Consider the following 17,083-nt stretch of genomic DNA (forward strand, 5'->3'; position numbering starts at 1 on the left):
ACTACACCAATGGTTACTATGTCTTTGGGAGACTATAACATCTATTGCAATCTTGTTCACAATAGGCATCATCGTTCTTATGACAAACTTGAAGTGTTCCATTCTTTGCCTAAATACCATACTGTGCCATACTTTGTTATGGCTTGTGAAAATGATGCAATAATAATAAAAATACATTTAAACTGAAAGGACTGGGTAGGAAATTATGTGCATACGCTACCCATGCCAGTACTATTAGGATATGTTGGACTGGTGGTCCTGAGTGGCGATGCTTCAACATTCAGATATCAGAATTAGACTCGTAGTCAGTGACACATGCTGGGTATTATACAGTAACATGCTCTTTGTTCAGAGCTGTTATCACAGTCTTCCAGTGCCAACTTCCTTTGCAGCTCTGAGCTGTCATCTGTCCAATGGAGTAGCAAAGTGGTGGTGCACTGAGCTACAAGTGGACCAAGAGCTGACTGATAACCGGTCATGTAATCTGTCAGCTCTTCTAAAGCTGGCATGGGATGGTTGCAGTGTTACATGGATGCTGCATAATGGAGGGGAGTATGTACTGGTGCCCCAAATCATCACGGACTGTGGTCCAGAGTCTGAAGGAAGAGTGGAGAGGAACAGAATCCAAGTTGCATGAGGTCTATTGTGAAGTTTCCACAGTCAGTAATGATTTGGGGAGCCATGTCATCTGCTGGTGTTGGTCCACTGTGTTTTATTAAGTCCAAAGTCATGGCAGCCCTCTACCAGGAGATTCTAGAGCACTTCATGCTTTCCTCTGCTGACCAGCTTTATGGAGATGCTGATTTTACTTTTCAGTAGGACTTGGCACCTGCCCACACTGCCAAAAGTACCAATACCTGGTTTAATGATCATGGTCTCACTGTGCTTGATTCGCCAGCAAACTCACCTGACCTAAACCCCATAGAGAATCTGTGGGGTATTGTCAAGAGGCAGATGAGAGACACCAGACCCAACAATGCAGACAAGCTGAAGGCTGCTATAAAAGCAACCTGGGCTTCCATAACACCTCAGCGCACAGGCTGATCACCTCCATGCCATGCCGCATTGATGCAGTAATTCTTGCAGAAGAAGCCCCAACCAAGTATTGAGTGCATACTATACTGCACATAGACATACTTTTTAGTAAGCCAACATTTCTGTATGAAGAACCATTTTTTTATTGGTTTTATGTAATATTCAAATTTTCTGAGACACTAAATTTTGGGTAGGCCATAATCATTAAAATTAAAAGAAAGAAATGTTTGAAATATATCACTTTGTGTGTAACACATCTATATAAAATATGAGTTTCACTTTTCGAATTGAATTACTGAAATAAATTAACCTTTTTTGATATTCTAATTTTATGAGATGCACCTGTATGTTTGTTATTTTTCATGCATCATAATTCTCCTTTAAATATTTATCCATACTGTATTCTTGTTTACCTGGAATATATGCTGCAGTGCCTGCACAGATGGGTGAGGCAGGGTGAACATGCAGAAATGTTTTAGAAGACGGGGGCTGAGCTCATTCCTTCCTCCACCAGGGGGCGCACAAGCAGCAATGAGAGAGACATCCTGGATGTTCTGGAGGAAACAGAAAGTTTTGCTATTAAAGTCCCACTAGGATCAATTCAAAAAGCTACTACACCTGCACAAGGATCATTAAAAAAAAAAAGTGACAGATTTTTTAATGAGATTTAAAAATTACAGTCATGTGACTAAAATAAAGATCCCTTTCTTTGTTGAAAGCTTTGTGAACCCTATGTTAAAGAGGAGTTCCACCCAGGGGGTCCATTAAAAAAAAAAAAAAAAAAATTAAAAGTCAGCAGCTACAAATACTGCAGCTGCTGACTTTTAATTGGACACTTACCTGTCCCTGGGTCCAGCGATGCGGGGGATCGAAGCCCCGCTCGTCCCCCCCTCCGCTCGTCGGCGCCGGCATTTCAACTGTGGGCGCCGGGCTGTGGCTTCACAGCCTGGCACCCACTGCGCATGCACGAGCGGCGCCGCGTGCTGTGATTGGCCGCTCAATCACCTGGGACCTGTAATGGGTCCCAGATGATTCACAGGACTGAGGGAGCAGAGCGGAGCTCTTCCTGTGCCAAGGGGGAAGTGATGTCACCAGCCCAGGCAAAGGAAGAGGCAGACTACGAGGGACCACCTAGCAACAGGCATTTAGAGGTAAGTAAAAAAAAAATATATATCCAAATTTTTTTTGTTTTTTTTTTTTTTAGAATTTTTCAGGTATTTTAGTTTTTTTGGGTGGAACCCCACTTTAATAAAACACCAGCATCAAATAAATCATTGCTCTAACCAATGCCTAAGCCCCTCCAATTTTTTTGCTTTCATTTTTTTTTGTTTATGACATTTTTAAAGTGTCTGTTCACCTAAAAATAATATTTTAGTTACAGATGCAACTGGTGGGTTTAGTCAATCCAGGGATCTTCCTGCAATAATGACACTGTTCATGTCCAGATAAGCGTTTTAGGTGTTCCTGCCCATCTTTGATTTTCAGCTACTCCTGTCTGTGTAAACTCAGTGCAGAGATTTCCCCACTAGAGTACCCAATAGGGTTTTCCTCGATAGAATTTAAGGGCTGATTTACATCTATGCATTGTGGCAACATATGTGTTACTGAACTGCATGGCAATGTTAAACACTAACCAGTGTTGCAATGTGCTTTAATGCGTTATGTGTTGCAGCAAACATTTTCCAACACATCCAATTTTTGGGATGTTTTTTGTTGCATTAGAAGACTATTGATTTTTATCACTGGCATGTAAATGGGTCCTAACTCTCCAGCATCCACCAAAAATTTGAAATATCAGTTTTGGGTGGACTGACTGTTAACTCGCTTTCTCTTCCCTTTTTTTCTGTCCTTACTATTTCCAAATCATTAGAGTCAGAGCAATAATTCTAGCACTAGACCTCCCCTGTAACTCTAAACTGGTAACCGTTAAAATATTTTAAAGCGTCGCCTATGGAGATTAAGTACTCTAGTTTGCTGCCATTCCACGAGTGTGCGCAATTTTAACGCATGACATGTTAGGCATGTGTTTATTTGGCGTAACATCATCTTTTACATTATACAAAAAAATTGGGGTAACTTTACTGTTTTTTTTCCATCTTTTAATTGTTTTTTTTTTCCCAAAAAAATTGTGTTTTAAAGACCGCTGCAAAAATACAGTGTGACATAAAATATTGCAACAACCACCATTTTATTCTCAAGGGTCTCTGCTAAAAAAAATATATGTAATGTTTGGGGATTCTAGGTAATTTTCTAAAATTACTGATTTTAACTTGTAATCAACAAGTGTCAGAAAAAGTTTGCATTGTTTAGATTAATGTGATCAAGCTCTTATCTGATTTTGTGTGGAAAATACTGTATTCTGTGTGAGTTTATAATAAAGTCAGTTATTGTTTGCACCTAAGCTAGCGTCGTCTAGTTCTTGGGTGCAATGCTCAGCTATAATATCTGGTTCCTGGTTCCCGTTCCAGAGTGCAGCAAGCTGTATCTTGGCGGAAGCATCCAGGTGGGGTGCCAGGTGGTCCATAACACCTTCCATTTTCTTTACTGCAGGTCTGCAGTAAACTTCAGGATAACCATGAACAAGCTTACACTGCATGAGGGTAGTCTGCTTAGGGCTGGTGTGAGGGGTAATAATCAGTGCTTTAACAAAAATTGGGAAACACTCAACACGGCTATTGGATCATCTCTTGGCAACCATTCTGATTCTTTACTGTTTTCCATGAGAAGAGGGGAGCAAGGTGTTAATGGTTAAGTTGCTGCAACACTTATGCCGTGTACACACGAGCGGACTTTTCAACAGTAAAGGTCCGACGGAACAAATCCACCAGACAATTCGATCGTGTGTGGGCTTCATGGGACCTTTGCTGTCGAAAAATCAGACGGACGTTAGATTTAGAACATGTTTCAAGTCTTTCCGACAGACTCGAGTCCGGTCGAAGAATCTGTTTGTCTGTATACTAGTCCGACGGACAAAAAACGATGCAAGGGCAGCTATTGGCTACTGGCTATGAACTTCCTTATTCTAGTCCCTTTGTATGTCATCACGTTCAAACCAACGGACTTTCGAACAGACTTTAGTCCGTTCGTGTGTGGGCAAGTCCGGTCGTTCGAAACTCCGTAGTAACTCAGTCGAAAGTCCGTCGGAAAGATCGTCGGACCTTTGATGCTGAAAAGTCCGCTTGTGTGTACGCGGCATTAGAAAGCAATGACCAGCTGTTTCCCCATCTACACAGCAGAAACTAGTGCCATCCATAATTGGCTTCACCAGCTACCAGTTTCCACCTGGGGCATCACAAGTTATAACCAAGAACTAGTACTAGGAAGCATATAAGGAAAAAATAAAGATACTTACCTTCCAGGTAAGTGCTTTAGTGTCATAGAAGCCACCCAGTTCTAGTAACTGACGAATAAGCTCTAGTGGTGGCTGAGCGCCATATTGTTCAGGGTTTGGCATGTTCAGGTCATCAATAAATATGGCCATCTACGAAAAGCCATGAAGAAAATAAGAGACATTCAGTTACCCCAGTTTAATTTGGACACATTTCTTAAAATCTATTGCCACTTAAAATGTATGTAAACCCAAGAAATTACTTGCTCACATTTGCACACGTTTTGCTTCTTGTGTATAGCAGTGAATTATTTTTTTTCTTTACAGAATTGCAGTTTCATAGGATTTTATTAAGAAAGCATAGTACAGAAACAGCCATCAGAACAAATAGGAGCATAGACCTTGGCCACAGAAAAAGACAACAGTCAGCCGGGTCATATTAAAGTTCCCATATATATACAGTAAACCCAGAGACAAGGCCATAAAGGAAAACTGGTGAGGTTAATCCTCTGTCAGAATAGGATATTGCAAGGAGTAATAGTATATACAAAAATTGAAAAGGACGGTGGCTAACCATCCTGCCAGGCTGATAGGCTGTAAGAATGTTTTTTGTTACTGTTTCAAAACACTTATTATATACAGTGGGGCAAAAAAGTATTTAGTCAGTCACCAATTGTGCAAGTTCTCCTACTTAAAAAGATGAGAGAGGCCTGTAATTTTTATCATAGGTATACCTCAACTAAGAGAGACAAAATGTGGAAACAAATCCAGACAATCACATTGTCTGATTTTTGAAATAATTTATTTGCAAATTATGGTGGAAAATAAGTATTTGGTCAATATCAAAAGTCCATCCCAATACTTTGTTATATATCCTTTGTTGACAATGACAGAGGTTAAACGTTTTCTGTAAGTCTTCACAAGGTTGTCACACACTGTTCCTGGAATGTTGGCCCATTCCTCCATGCATCTCCTCTAGAGCAGTGATGTTTTGGGGCTGTCGCTGGGCAACACGGACTTTCAACTCCCTCCAAAGGTTTTCTATGGGTTTGAGATCTGGAGACTGGCTAGGCCACTCCAGGACCTTGAAATGCTTCTTACAAAGCCACTCCTTCGTTGCCCGGGCGGTATGTTTGGGATCATTGTCATGCTGAAAGACAAAGCCACGTTTCATCTTCAATGCCCTTGCTTATGGGAGGAGGTTTGCACTCAAAATCTCGCGATACATGGCCCCATTTATTCTTTCATGTACACAAATCAGTCGTCCTGTTCCCTTTGCAGAGAAACAGCCCCAAAGCATGATATTGCCACCCCCATGCTTCACAGTAGGTATGGTGTTCTTTGGTTACAACTGAGCATTCTCTCTCCCCCAACATTACGAGTTGTGTTTCTACCAAACAGTTCTACTTTGGCTTCATATGACCATATGACATTCTCCCAATCCTCTTCTGGATCATCCAAATGCTCTCTAGCAAACCTCAGACAGGCCGGGACATGTACTGGCTTAAGCAGGGGGACACGTCTGGCACTGCAGGATCTGAGTCCCTGGCGGTGTAGTGTGTTACTGATGGTAGCCTTTGTTACGTTGGTCCCAGCTCTCTGCAGGTCATTCACTAGGTCCCCCCGTGTGGTTCTGGGATTTTTGCTCACCGTTCTTGTGATCATTTTGACCCCACGGGGTGAGATCTTGAGTGGAGCCCCAGATCGAGGGAGATTATCAGTGGTCTTGTATGTCTTCCATTTTCTAATTATTGCTCCCACAGTTGATTTCTTCACATCAAGCTGCTTGCCTATTGCAGATTCAATCTTCCCAGCCTGGTGCAGGTCTACAATTTTGTTTCTGGTGTCCTTTCTTTGGTCTTCACCATAGTGGAGTTTGGAGTGTGACTGTTTGAGGTTGTGGGCAGGTGTCTTTTATACTGATAACAAGTTCAAACAGGTGCCATTATTAAAGGTATTAAGTGGAGGACAGAGGAGCCTCTTAAAGAAGAAGATACAGGTCTGTGAGAGCCAGAAATCTTGCTTGTTTGTAGGTGACCAAATACTTATTTTCCACCATAATTTGCAAATAAATTCTTTAAAAAATCAGACAACGTGATTGTCTGGATTTGTTTCCACATTCTGTCTCTCATAGTTGAGGTATACCTATGATGACAATTATAGGCCTCTCTCATCTTTTTAAGTGGGAGAACTTGCACAATTGGTGGCTTACTAAATACTTTTTTGCCCCACTGTACCTGATGATCCTGACAGTTTCCGCTGTGGTCTTCCTGTGAAAGGGTGACAACGTTAACCACAGGCTCCCAGTGCTGTGGTAGTGGTGTCATTCTCACATATGTTGTCCTTCTGTATCAGGAGTACAGAATGCTGTCCCTGACTGCTTTCCTTTCAAGATCCCCTATGCAGTTTGCCTGACAGTATTACAGAAAAATGCTGTTCTCAGCTGTACGCACACATTCATTGGACTTGGATTACAGATGGCCTTTTTCTTGTTAAATAATCTTTTTTTGCTGTCCTACAGAAAGAATTAGATAAAAGTGAAGAGTATGCATGCATTTGTAAAAATCATGTTATCTAATTTGCAGAAAAGACAGCAAACTGACACCCAGCTGCCTATTTAAATCTTTGTTTTCAGTGATGAGCTTCCAAGCTATTAATTAGACACGGCTATCAGTATCTACCAGTGATGTGTCCAATTTATGATTCAGGATTTGTCAGATGACACGTTCCTGTTACAGAAGATTATGCTAAATGCTTCACATCAGATACACTGTCATTCACAGACAGGAGAAAGTCTATTCTTTTCAACAGCATATGATTGCACCAATGTGTTGGAAAAAGTCCTGCACACTTTAATTTTGATTTGTTGCGCTGTATAAACTGTATATACTGTGTGTCGTGGTGCACTGCATTGTTAAAAAAAGAGTCATACACATTGTTTTACCCATTGTGGTACGTTGGCAGCCCAGTTATAATGAATGGACTAATATAATGGACTACTGCTGTGCGCTTCCGCAAGCTCTGCCAAAGAGAAATGTACTGGATTTTCTCTTTGGACGTACTGGCACTTGGAGGGTTAAATGAAGATTTTGAGATTAGTGTGTTACTCTAGTATTGTTTCCCCCCTTTTTTATTTTTTCCCTCACAATGACTAGCTAACATACTCATATCATATAGCGCTGCTCATATTCCTTAGTGCTTATCATTTTATTCCACATGTCCCATAGTGGACAAGAATATCCCATGCGTTTTCGAGATGTGTATGTATGCATGAGTACATGTTTTTTGCCCATGTGCATTTTTTTGTGTGCATATAATCACGCATGTGCATGCCGGGGGGTAGGGAGGTTTGAGGCAAAGTCTGGTAAGTAAACGTTGCTTTACATTGTCAGAAAAAAGCACAGGTTCAACCTGAATAGTATTTTAATATTGGGTGGGCTTTGTGTATTTCTTCCAGATCTGTGCAGTAATCCAGTGTGGGACTGCCACTGTGCAACAGCTTACAGTCACTGCTGTTATTCTTCCTTGTGCAGGGTGACGGGTCTTGTATCCACCCTCCTCCTATAGTTCACTGCTGGCAGCCTGTAGTAGGTGGAGTCTGCTGGTCTTTACACAGGCTATATAAGCTCAGTGATTAAGTCACTGGTACATTTCCAAGGTAGTATCTGGGTTTGTAAAGGCATTTGGTACACAAAAATTTATAGACTTTATGGCTTTTGAGGAATATATTTCAGTAAAAGTTTTTGTGCCTACAGTTAGCTTTAAGGTGATAATTAAGGGGTTAGTAGGGTTTAGGTAAATGGTGTCACCCCGATATGAATTTAAATTGTTGAGTGAACCCACATCCCTATATGGTAGAAAACACAAAATCACTCACAAGGAGTGTGGCTCCTCTAATGGGACTTTTAGAATGGGTCACTCACAATGTAAGTACAAAAGTAGAAAAAAGTATTAAAATATATTATATTTATTTGAAAAAGTTTAAAAAGGTCACTATGACATATGACAATTATGCATAATTAAAATGGATGCACATAGGTGAATAAGAGGGAATTATAAACATAGGACGATAAACAATTCTATTGAAAAAAATGATTTACAACAATAGAAAATGACCCAACGTTTCAAGGTATAATAAGGTAGACCTCTTCTTCAGGGGTAGCAGGTTTGGTCAGGATGAATTTTAAATCTAAAAATTACAGAACAGAAATGAACAAACAAAAAGAATGTGTTGTTTGTGGAGGCTTTTATTCTTTTTCCACATACCATCTGAATGAGAATCCAGCTCTCACTACAGTCCCATGGGAGATGTCCTGTTTCCTCTGATACGTGTCCTGGTTATCCACTGCGAGGACCTACCTGGTGGCCCCTGGAGATCCACGCAGAGTCCGGCCTGGAGGGTTCTGAGAGTCGTGACATCCTTTCCAATGCCCTGAGTGGCACCCTGCCTATGTGATTCCCTGTCGCTGACAAGGGAGTCCAGTACATCTGGTAAGAGTTTTCTACACACTATCCTTATCAAGATTTATACAGCTGGTTGATGTGTTCTCCTTGGGGATATAACTATTTGCCTATGTTAGAACATCAGCTGCTGTCCATGCCTATCCATCTTCAACCAGTGGGACATTTTCTAATTATATATTGTTCACTTGATGGACTTCACCTATCCATTTTATGTTGAGAGACTTATGAGTCATTTATAGTACTGATGGTGATACCATTTATGAGTACCCTTTGTGTGTTTTCACAGTTGATTTTTATGCGCTACATTTTTTGGACTAAACTATATTATAACAATCAGGTAGCAGATGTGTGAGTAAAATTCAATAATAAACATATTGAAGTGTAAAAATGTGAATGTCGAAACGTTTCTGCTATTTAAGCATAACGTTTTTAGCAAGGAACAGAACAATCCTTTAAGTGTAAGGGCATTCTGCTGTAGTCATTAACCGCTTGCCGACCAGCCACTGTCATTATACTACGGCAGGTCGGCATGATTCCACGAACCATTGTAGCTGTACGTCGGTCCTTATAGGGGGTGCTGATGCGCGTATCTGGCGGTGGTGATGACCGCTGGCCATGCGCGATCGTGGGCACGAGAGCCAGAACAGGGACAGCTGTGTGTAAATACACAAATCCCTGTTCTGTGAGGAACAACGATCTGTCATTTCCTCCAGTCACTCCCATCCCTCTACAGTTAGAACACACACTAGGGAACACAGTTAACCCCTTGATCGCCCCCTAGTGTTAACCCCTTCCCTGCCACTGACATTTACACAGTAATCAGTGCATTTTTATAGCACTGATCGCTGTATAATTGTCAATGGTCCCAAAAATGTGTCAAAAGTGTCCGAACTGTCTGCCATAATGGTGCAGTCCCGCAATTACTAGTAAAAAAAAAAAAAAATTAATAAAAATGCCATAAATCTATCCCCTATTTTGTAGAGGCTATAACTTTTGCGCAAGTGCCCACCAAAAGAAAGCTCTATTTGTGAGAAAAGAAGGACGTCAATTTTGTTTGGGTACAGCATCGCACGACCTCGCAATTGTCAATTAAAGCGATGCAGTGCTGTATCGCAAAAAATAGCCTGGTTATTGAGCAGCCAAATCTTCCGGGGCTGAAGTGGTTAACCTCTGATGTCTCTGCCTTGAAAAAGCCACAAATATCACCTGAATTGGGAACAGAAAATTGCAGGCTGCACAGGGAGCCTAGTCATCATTCAGGGAGTGTGCAGCTATTGTGACATTTATTGTACTCTCCAAGCTTCTGTCAGCATAGGGCAATCGGATAAAACAATTACAATAAAAAGTAAGAAAGATAATAAATATGAGACGTTTGGAATGTAAAAGTAAAGGCCTCTGTCGATGGACTTTTGGCTTGTGTCAATGGCATTTTAGAAGCATCTAAGATCATTCAGAATTCGTTGACATGTGCATTTGACTTGATGTGGGGTGTCGATGTGGTGATAGATGTTAGTAACTGTTGGTGCCAAGGGTGAATTCCTGTGATCCACTACATGCTCCATGCTGTTCTATCATATTGCAACTCACTGGTACTCTATTGTATAATACAAGAGGGTTGATTTATTAAAACTGGAGAGTAAAAAACCTGGTGCAGCTGTGCATGGTAGTGAATCAGCTTCTAACTTCAGATTGTTGAATTAAGCTTTGACAATAAAACCTGGAAGCTGATTGGTTCTTATGCAGAGCTGCACCAGATTTTGCAATCTCCAGTTTTGGTAAATCAACCCCTGTGTCTTTTAACACTGCTTTTCTACATTGACCCTGTTCTGGACATCATATGTGTTCACATGTGCTCCTGAAGTAGAAAGGGAGTGTTTTTGAAAAAAAAGTCAAGCTTCTCATGTGAAGCAACTTTGTATAAACAGGAATATTCTCTGTATTATTATAGATGTGAACTTTACATGGGTAAAACATTTGGATGTGGTTACTACTATGTCTTTTTAACTTTTGTATAATACATTTGAAATTTTGTGTGATATATTTCTGTTTTGTTGGTTTTGCTCACTACATGTATGCCCTTTTACAGTCCCTTTGCTACAATACACAATCTGTTATACATTTGACTTGCATTTGACCTTTTTCTGACCCATTTTTGACTTATTTCAAGCAGGTTTTGCATTCAACTAGTCTTGTATTGAACAGCCAAACCAATATATTGAATAGAAAAAAAGCCCAAAATCTGCATATGGTATATTAGGTAGCAATCACAGCCAGAATTCTGTTGCTGGAACCTATATATATATATATATATATATATATATATATATATATATATATATATATATATATATATATATATATATATATATATATATATATATATATATATAAGCTTTGGAGTCCAGATCAACCAATTTGAATTCTGTGTGAAGAATAGCTGATTGTTAAGGAGCGGGTCGGGAAGCTGGCTGCTGCATCCATAACAACCAATGACTCATCAGCTGTCAGCGGGCTTCCCGACTGACAGCTGAAATGTAAACAAAAGAATGCCGGCAATAAAAAAGTCAGAAAAAAAAAAATAGCGTGGCCCCCCCCCCCCCAATCCATACCAGACCCGAAAAAGAATAAAAAAAACCCCTTCAGTTTCGTCGAAGGCTCCCCACCCCCTTGTGAGGTAATCGACCCAGCATGCCCTGGTCAGTGATGTCATGAGGGGATGGGGTCGCTTGCTGATGTCATCGGGTGACTCCGCCTCTTACCTAATTAAGAAAAGGAGATGGAGGAGCAGGCAGTCGGCGGAGGAGCCTTCGACGAGGCCAGAGGTTTTTTTTCTCGGATGTGGCAGGCGGTGATTGAGGATGGATCCACATCGGGGGACATTGTTTTTTATTTTTTTAATAAAAGAATTGTCAAACACTTGTGTACTGTCTTTATTCACTTTTTTGGTGAATGGGCCATACTCATTCACATGGGGGAGGGGCCGGGATCTGGGTGTCCCCTTGATAAATGGGGATTCCAGAGTCCGATAAGCCCCCAGACTCCTACAACCACAGCCCAGGGTTGTGGGGAAGAGGCCCTTGTCCCTGTCAGCTGTAGTGGTTAAGGACGCGGCCCACTCTTTAAAAACCAGTTATTCTTCACATAGAACTCGAATCGGTCGACAATTTTTCAGATCGGAATCGTTCTAAAAAAACTGGAATTCGTTAGAAAATTAATAAACTAAATTAAATTAAAGGAAACTAAACGAATTCTGAAACGAGTCAACAAAACAAAACTAAGCACATTTTTTCTGTTCTGCACATGTCTGTGTTCCTATTGATTATGGGAAAAATGTGTGGCCAAAAGCTATACAAAGAAAAGACCCCTCTTTTCTGCCTATAGACACAGAGTTACTATGCTTTATGGTAAATACTGTACATTCCTGATGGCAATGCACACAGCCAGTGAAAGAACATCATCTTGTTAGTCTTACTTGTTTTGACTTTGGTGCTCCCAGTGTATCCCGGCCCTTCTTCACCAGCTTACTCAGAATTTGGCTCTGGATTCTGGCTGGGTCGGTGTGTGTTCCTAGCTGTATGGTGGAAATGATCAGCTGGTTTTGTTTCCGATTTCCCGAGTCACTGGCTGACATTCGCCCAGTGAACGATCTTTCTGTAAACAAAGACTAACATGTTATCACTAGTGCCATACCCTCATGTAAAAGCACTGGATGAGTGCATCGGCTGCCATTCTTTATGATGGCGGTACAGTGTAAATTTTGCTAATTGTTTCTGAATGTTATTTTTTTACCATCAAAAAAAATTCAAAAATACAAAATCAAAATACCCTGAAAATAAGTGGAGGAAAATGGGCATAACAATTATGTTTTTTTTTTACTTATTTGTATTTTTCTTTTATTTAAAATGGATGTATGGGTTCTGATTTTTATGAATGGATTTTTTTATCAATGAGATGTATAGTAATTCATATTATAGATTATATAACGGAAAGCAAAATTATGTCAAGAAGAGGTCTTGACTTGCTACAAACTGTAGTAATTTCACACTAAGTGCAATGAATGGCTTTGTTAATAACACACATTAATTGGAGCTGGCAGGGGGCAAATGTGGTCAAATGAGAAATCTCTCATTTTGCAGCAAAATCAGGTTTAAAAAAAAAATATCACAATCAATCTCTAGTTCGGAGATTGGCTGGCAATGGCAACATTTGCAGTATGCCACCCAATCCTCCACAGTAACAAATATTGGGGGTTATTTAAGAAAGGCAAATCCACTCTGCACTACAAGTGCAAACTACAAGTGCAAAGTGCACTTGAAATTGCACTGAAAGTGCACTTGGAAGTGCAGTCGCTGTAAATCTGAGAGGTAGATCTGAAATAAGGGGAAGCTCTGCTGATTTTATTATCCAATCATGTGCAAGCTAAAATGCAGTTTTTTATTTTCCTCGGATCTACAGCGACTGCACTTCCAAGTGCACTTTCAGTGCAATTTCAAGTGCACTTTGCACTTGTAGTGCAAAGTGATTTGCCTTTCTTAAATAACCCCTATTGTCTGGATGTGATTGTACACATTTGTAGAACACATTGGGGTTTATTTACTAAAGGCAAATCCACTTTGCACTACAAGTGCAATTAGAAGTGCAGTCGCTGTAGATCTGACAGGGACATGCAAGGAAAATAAAAAACAGCATTTTTTTTTTTTTTGCACATGATTGGATGATAAAATCAGCAGAGATCCCTCTAATTTCAGAGCTTCACCTCAGATCTACATCGACTGCACTTCCAAGTGCACTTGTAATGAAGAGTAGATTTGCCTTTAGTAAATAACCCCCATTGTCTGGATGGGATTGTACACATTTGTAGAACACATGGCCAGCTGACACCCAGTCAGTCTGTATGGGGCTTTACCTGTGCCTTCAGCAAAAAATCCAGTCTCTTCTTCAACTCCAGAAATGGATCCTGTTATAGATGTAATATTCTGCAAAAGGCTACAAACACACAGTACAACCAGTTATGTTTTGTGAGCAAATGTATACAGGTATAAAAAAGGGGTAAGGAGACTGAGGAAACATTTCCTTCTGCCTGAAGCAGACTGATAACTTAATGTCAGTCTCTCAATTGGGAAAAGAATAGGCTTATGAAAATGATACAGCTGCTTCGTATTGTGACAGGGATGTATTCATGCAGATTCAGTTTGCTGATATGTCTGGTTCACTGCAGCAATGATGTGCTGTAACCTGTAACAATCTATCAGAAATAATCATTCTGGAACACCCATGTCAGTGGAATAACTTTGCTAGTTAGCTATATACTGTATTTCTTATGGGTTACTACACAGAAATAAAAATAAATAGCATTTTGTTCATCACATAATAGCCTTGTGTATATAGGCAATCCTATAATCAGTGGTAAGCTTTCTTACTTTGCAGTGCTGGGGTTCTAGGCTCAATACCCAATAAATAAATGACTCACGTCAATATGTTATGCCTGTGTTTATGTGGGGGTACTGCTGGGTGCTCAAGCTGCTGCACACTATCCAAAAAACATCCTGGCACTTGCGAGTGCTAAGTAGGGATCTGCAGCTATGGACATATTTGGATATATGCTAAATTGGAAGATTGATGTAGGAGGAGTTTTCAACCAAGAGCAGGTGAATAATAGACAGGATATGAATGGGTTGTTAAAACAGCTAAGACACACCCTGGAAAAGCAGTTAAGGGTGTGGTGGGACATTGTTACCCTGGAGATGTATGTAAAAGAAAAAATGACACCTAGAAGGCTGAGGTGGGATTTAAGCCCGAATGACAGCCTGGATGATGCATCTATCAATGAAGAATGGTATTCCTTTTTCTCAGGCTGTGAAAATGAACTTCTACATAAAATATTAGCAAGGAGACGTTTCAAATTAAGAAAAGTAGAAGAACGTATCATAGAGATAAAGAACCTGCTACTCCCCTATAGTGACCAACAAGAATACAAAGATAAGGATAAAGAATTGCAAGATATTATAAAGAAATATGATTTGGAAATACAAACAAAAAAACAAAAGAAATTTAAGAGAGACGTCTTGGACTATGCCAATAAGAGAGTCTATAAATGGCAAGACGAAGTAGAGGATTCAAATGATGAATTAGATGAAAACTCCATCGATGAGAGTCCAGTGGAAGAAGAAGGAATAGAAGATAACCTATGACAAACTAGGTTTGAACATACCCCAATTATGAGACGCACTGAAATGCCACGTACACCCAATCATCAAACAAGAGGACCTTGGATGAGGGGAAGGGATGAATATCCCCCAGAACCTATGAATGGAAGATCTCCGGCTACCCCAAGATACAACATCCCTATTCAAAATAGGTATTCACCGCTGAGAGATAGAAGACAGTATGGTACCCACTATAACCAACAACATAGAGGACCCCCCAGGGACAGTGGGGATTTTCACAGAGGTGCCCCCCCTGGGAGATGGAAGGCACGACCTCCCTACAGGAGACAGGGATGGAGAGAGCCACCAGAGAACAGCAGAGACTTCCAAAGACAAGGAGGTCCATCTATGTACAGAGAGAGGAGGAACACCGGGTCTTACAGATATCCACAGCAGACAAGGAATGGACTGAACAGGAATCAGGGCAGAGAAAAAGATCATATCCCAAGAGACGTGGAAAGAGGTTACAGGCAAGAGGAACACGAGGAGGAAAGAAGAGGGAAAAGAAGAAGAGAGTATTAGGAGAGAGGATCTTCAATCTGAGTGATGCTATTTTTTCTGAAGAGGAACTGAGGATTTTAGATTTAGGATTGAAGTTTGCGCCCGAAAAAAACATCGATAAATTTGAAGTTTTTATTGATTTGCAAAAATTCATGCGTAAATTGAGAATAAGAAAGCACTATGCCTTGAATAAAGATAAGAAAGCAGTTGGGGAACCATCTGAATTTAAACATACTGATCTCAGGAACAATTCCATTTTTAATCCGAAGGTCCCTGGCGACCAATGTATGAATGCCTTCAAGAAAATGGTGGAAAGTGACCTTGCAAAAATAGAAAGGAAGAAACCCAAAGACAGAAATGTGTGGAAGGCAATCAAAGAGATTGGGAAAAGAAAAGAAGTAGTCATACGTCCCGCTGACAAAGGTGGGGGACTGGTCATATTGAGAAAAGAAGATTATGAGGAAGAGATGCAGAATCTCCTGAGGGTGGAAAACACCTATAAGAAACTTAAAGGAAATCCGAAACAACTTTATAGAAAGAAATTAAAAACTCTCGTTAAAGGAGGGAAAGATAGAGGAATTTTAAACAAAAAGGAAGCAAAATATCTGGTATGTGAGTCCACGAAGACACCGGTAATATACTATTTACCGAAAATTCATAAACGATTAGAGAAACCCCCAGGAAGACTGATCATAAGTAGAATTAATTCCCTATTTTCTAGATCAGGGGAGTACATCGATTGTTTTCTAAAACCACTCGTGGTGAGAGGAAGATCATATCTAAGGGATAGTATGCAATTAATTAACGATTTGAAACATGTAACTGAGGTCAATGATTGCATCCTTGCAACAATAGATGTAAACTCTCTTTACACAAGCATTATACAAAAAGACGGCATCAAGGGTGTTGGGAAAGCACTATATAAAGATGGGAGCCTCAAACAAGAACAGATTGGTTTTATTTTGGAAGCTTTAAAATTAGCAATGGAAAGCAATTATTTTTGGTACCAAAAAGATTATTATCTCCAAACCAAGGGCGTTGCCATGGGGGCAAGATATGCCCCGAGCGTGGCCAATTTATTTATGGACATGTGGGAAGCAGAACATATATATAAGAGATTACGCCCAGAGATAAAATTCTATCGTCGCTATATAGATGACGTGATCATCGTATGGAAAGGCACGACAGATTCCTTCCAGGAGTTCCTAGGGATGATGAATCAGAATCAATATGGTATCTCCTTTAGCGGGAAATGCGATCCCCAAGAGATAGAATACTTAGATGTACAGATTTTTAAGGAGAACAATGAACTACATACTAGAACTTTTTAAAAAAAAACTGATCGTAATGGTTATATTCCAACCTCCAGTTGTCATCACCCCATATGGAAGGAGAACATCCCGAAAGGTCAACTGATGAGACTGCGAAGGAACTGCCATAGAATGGAGGATTACCACACACAAGCTGATACTTTGATGGGGAAATTCATCGATAAAGGCTACCAAAAGGAATCATTAATGAGGCAAAAAATGGAGATAGGCGATTTGAA

The 17,083-nt window shown here is 40.2% G+C and overlaps 1 protein-coding gene across 1 annotated transcript in view; it reads right to left on the bottom strand.

The window, feature by feature from the left end:
• Positions 1–17,083, bottom strand: part of DNAH14 (dynein axonemal heavy chain 14) — a 415,539-nt gene that overhangs the window by 130,110 nt on the left and 268,346 nt on the right. The window contains 4 exon segments of the mRNA XM_073628322.1: positions 1,449–1,589; positions 4,388–4,516; positions 12,300–12,478; positions 13,734–13,813. Coding sequence (XP_073484423.1) covers positions 1,449–1,589; positions 4,388–4,516; positions 12,300–12,478; positions 13,734–13,813 — 529 coding nt within the window.

Source organism: Aquarana catesbeiana, linkage group LG04, assembly GCF_042186555.1.
Source record: "Aquarana catesbeiana isolate 2022-GZ linkage group LG04, ASM4218655v1, whole genome shotgun sequence".
NCBI lineage: Eukaryota > Metazoa > Chordata > Amphibia > Anura > Ranidae > Aquarana > Aquarana catesbeiana.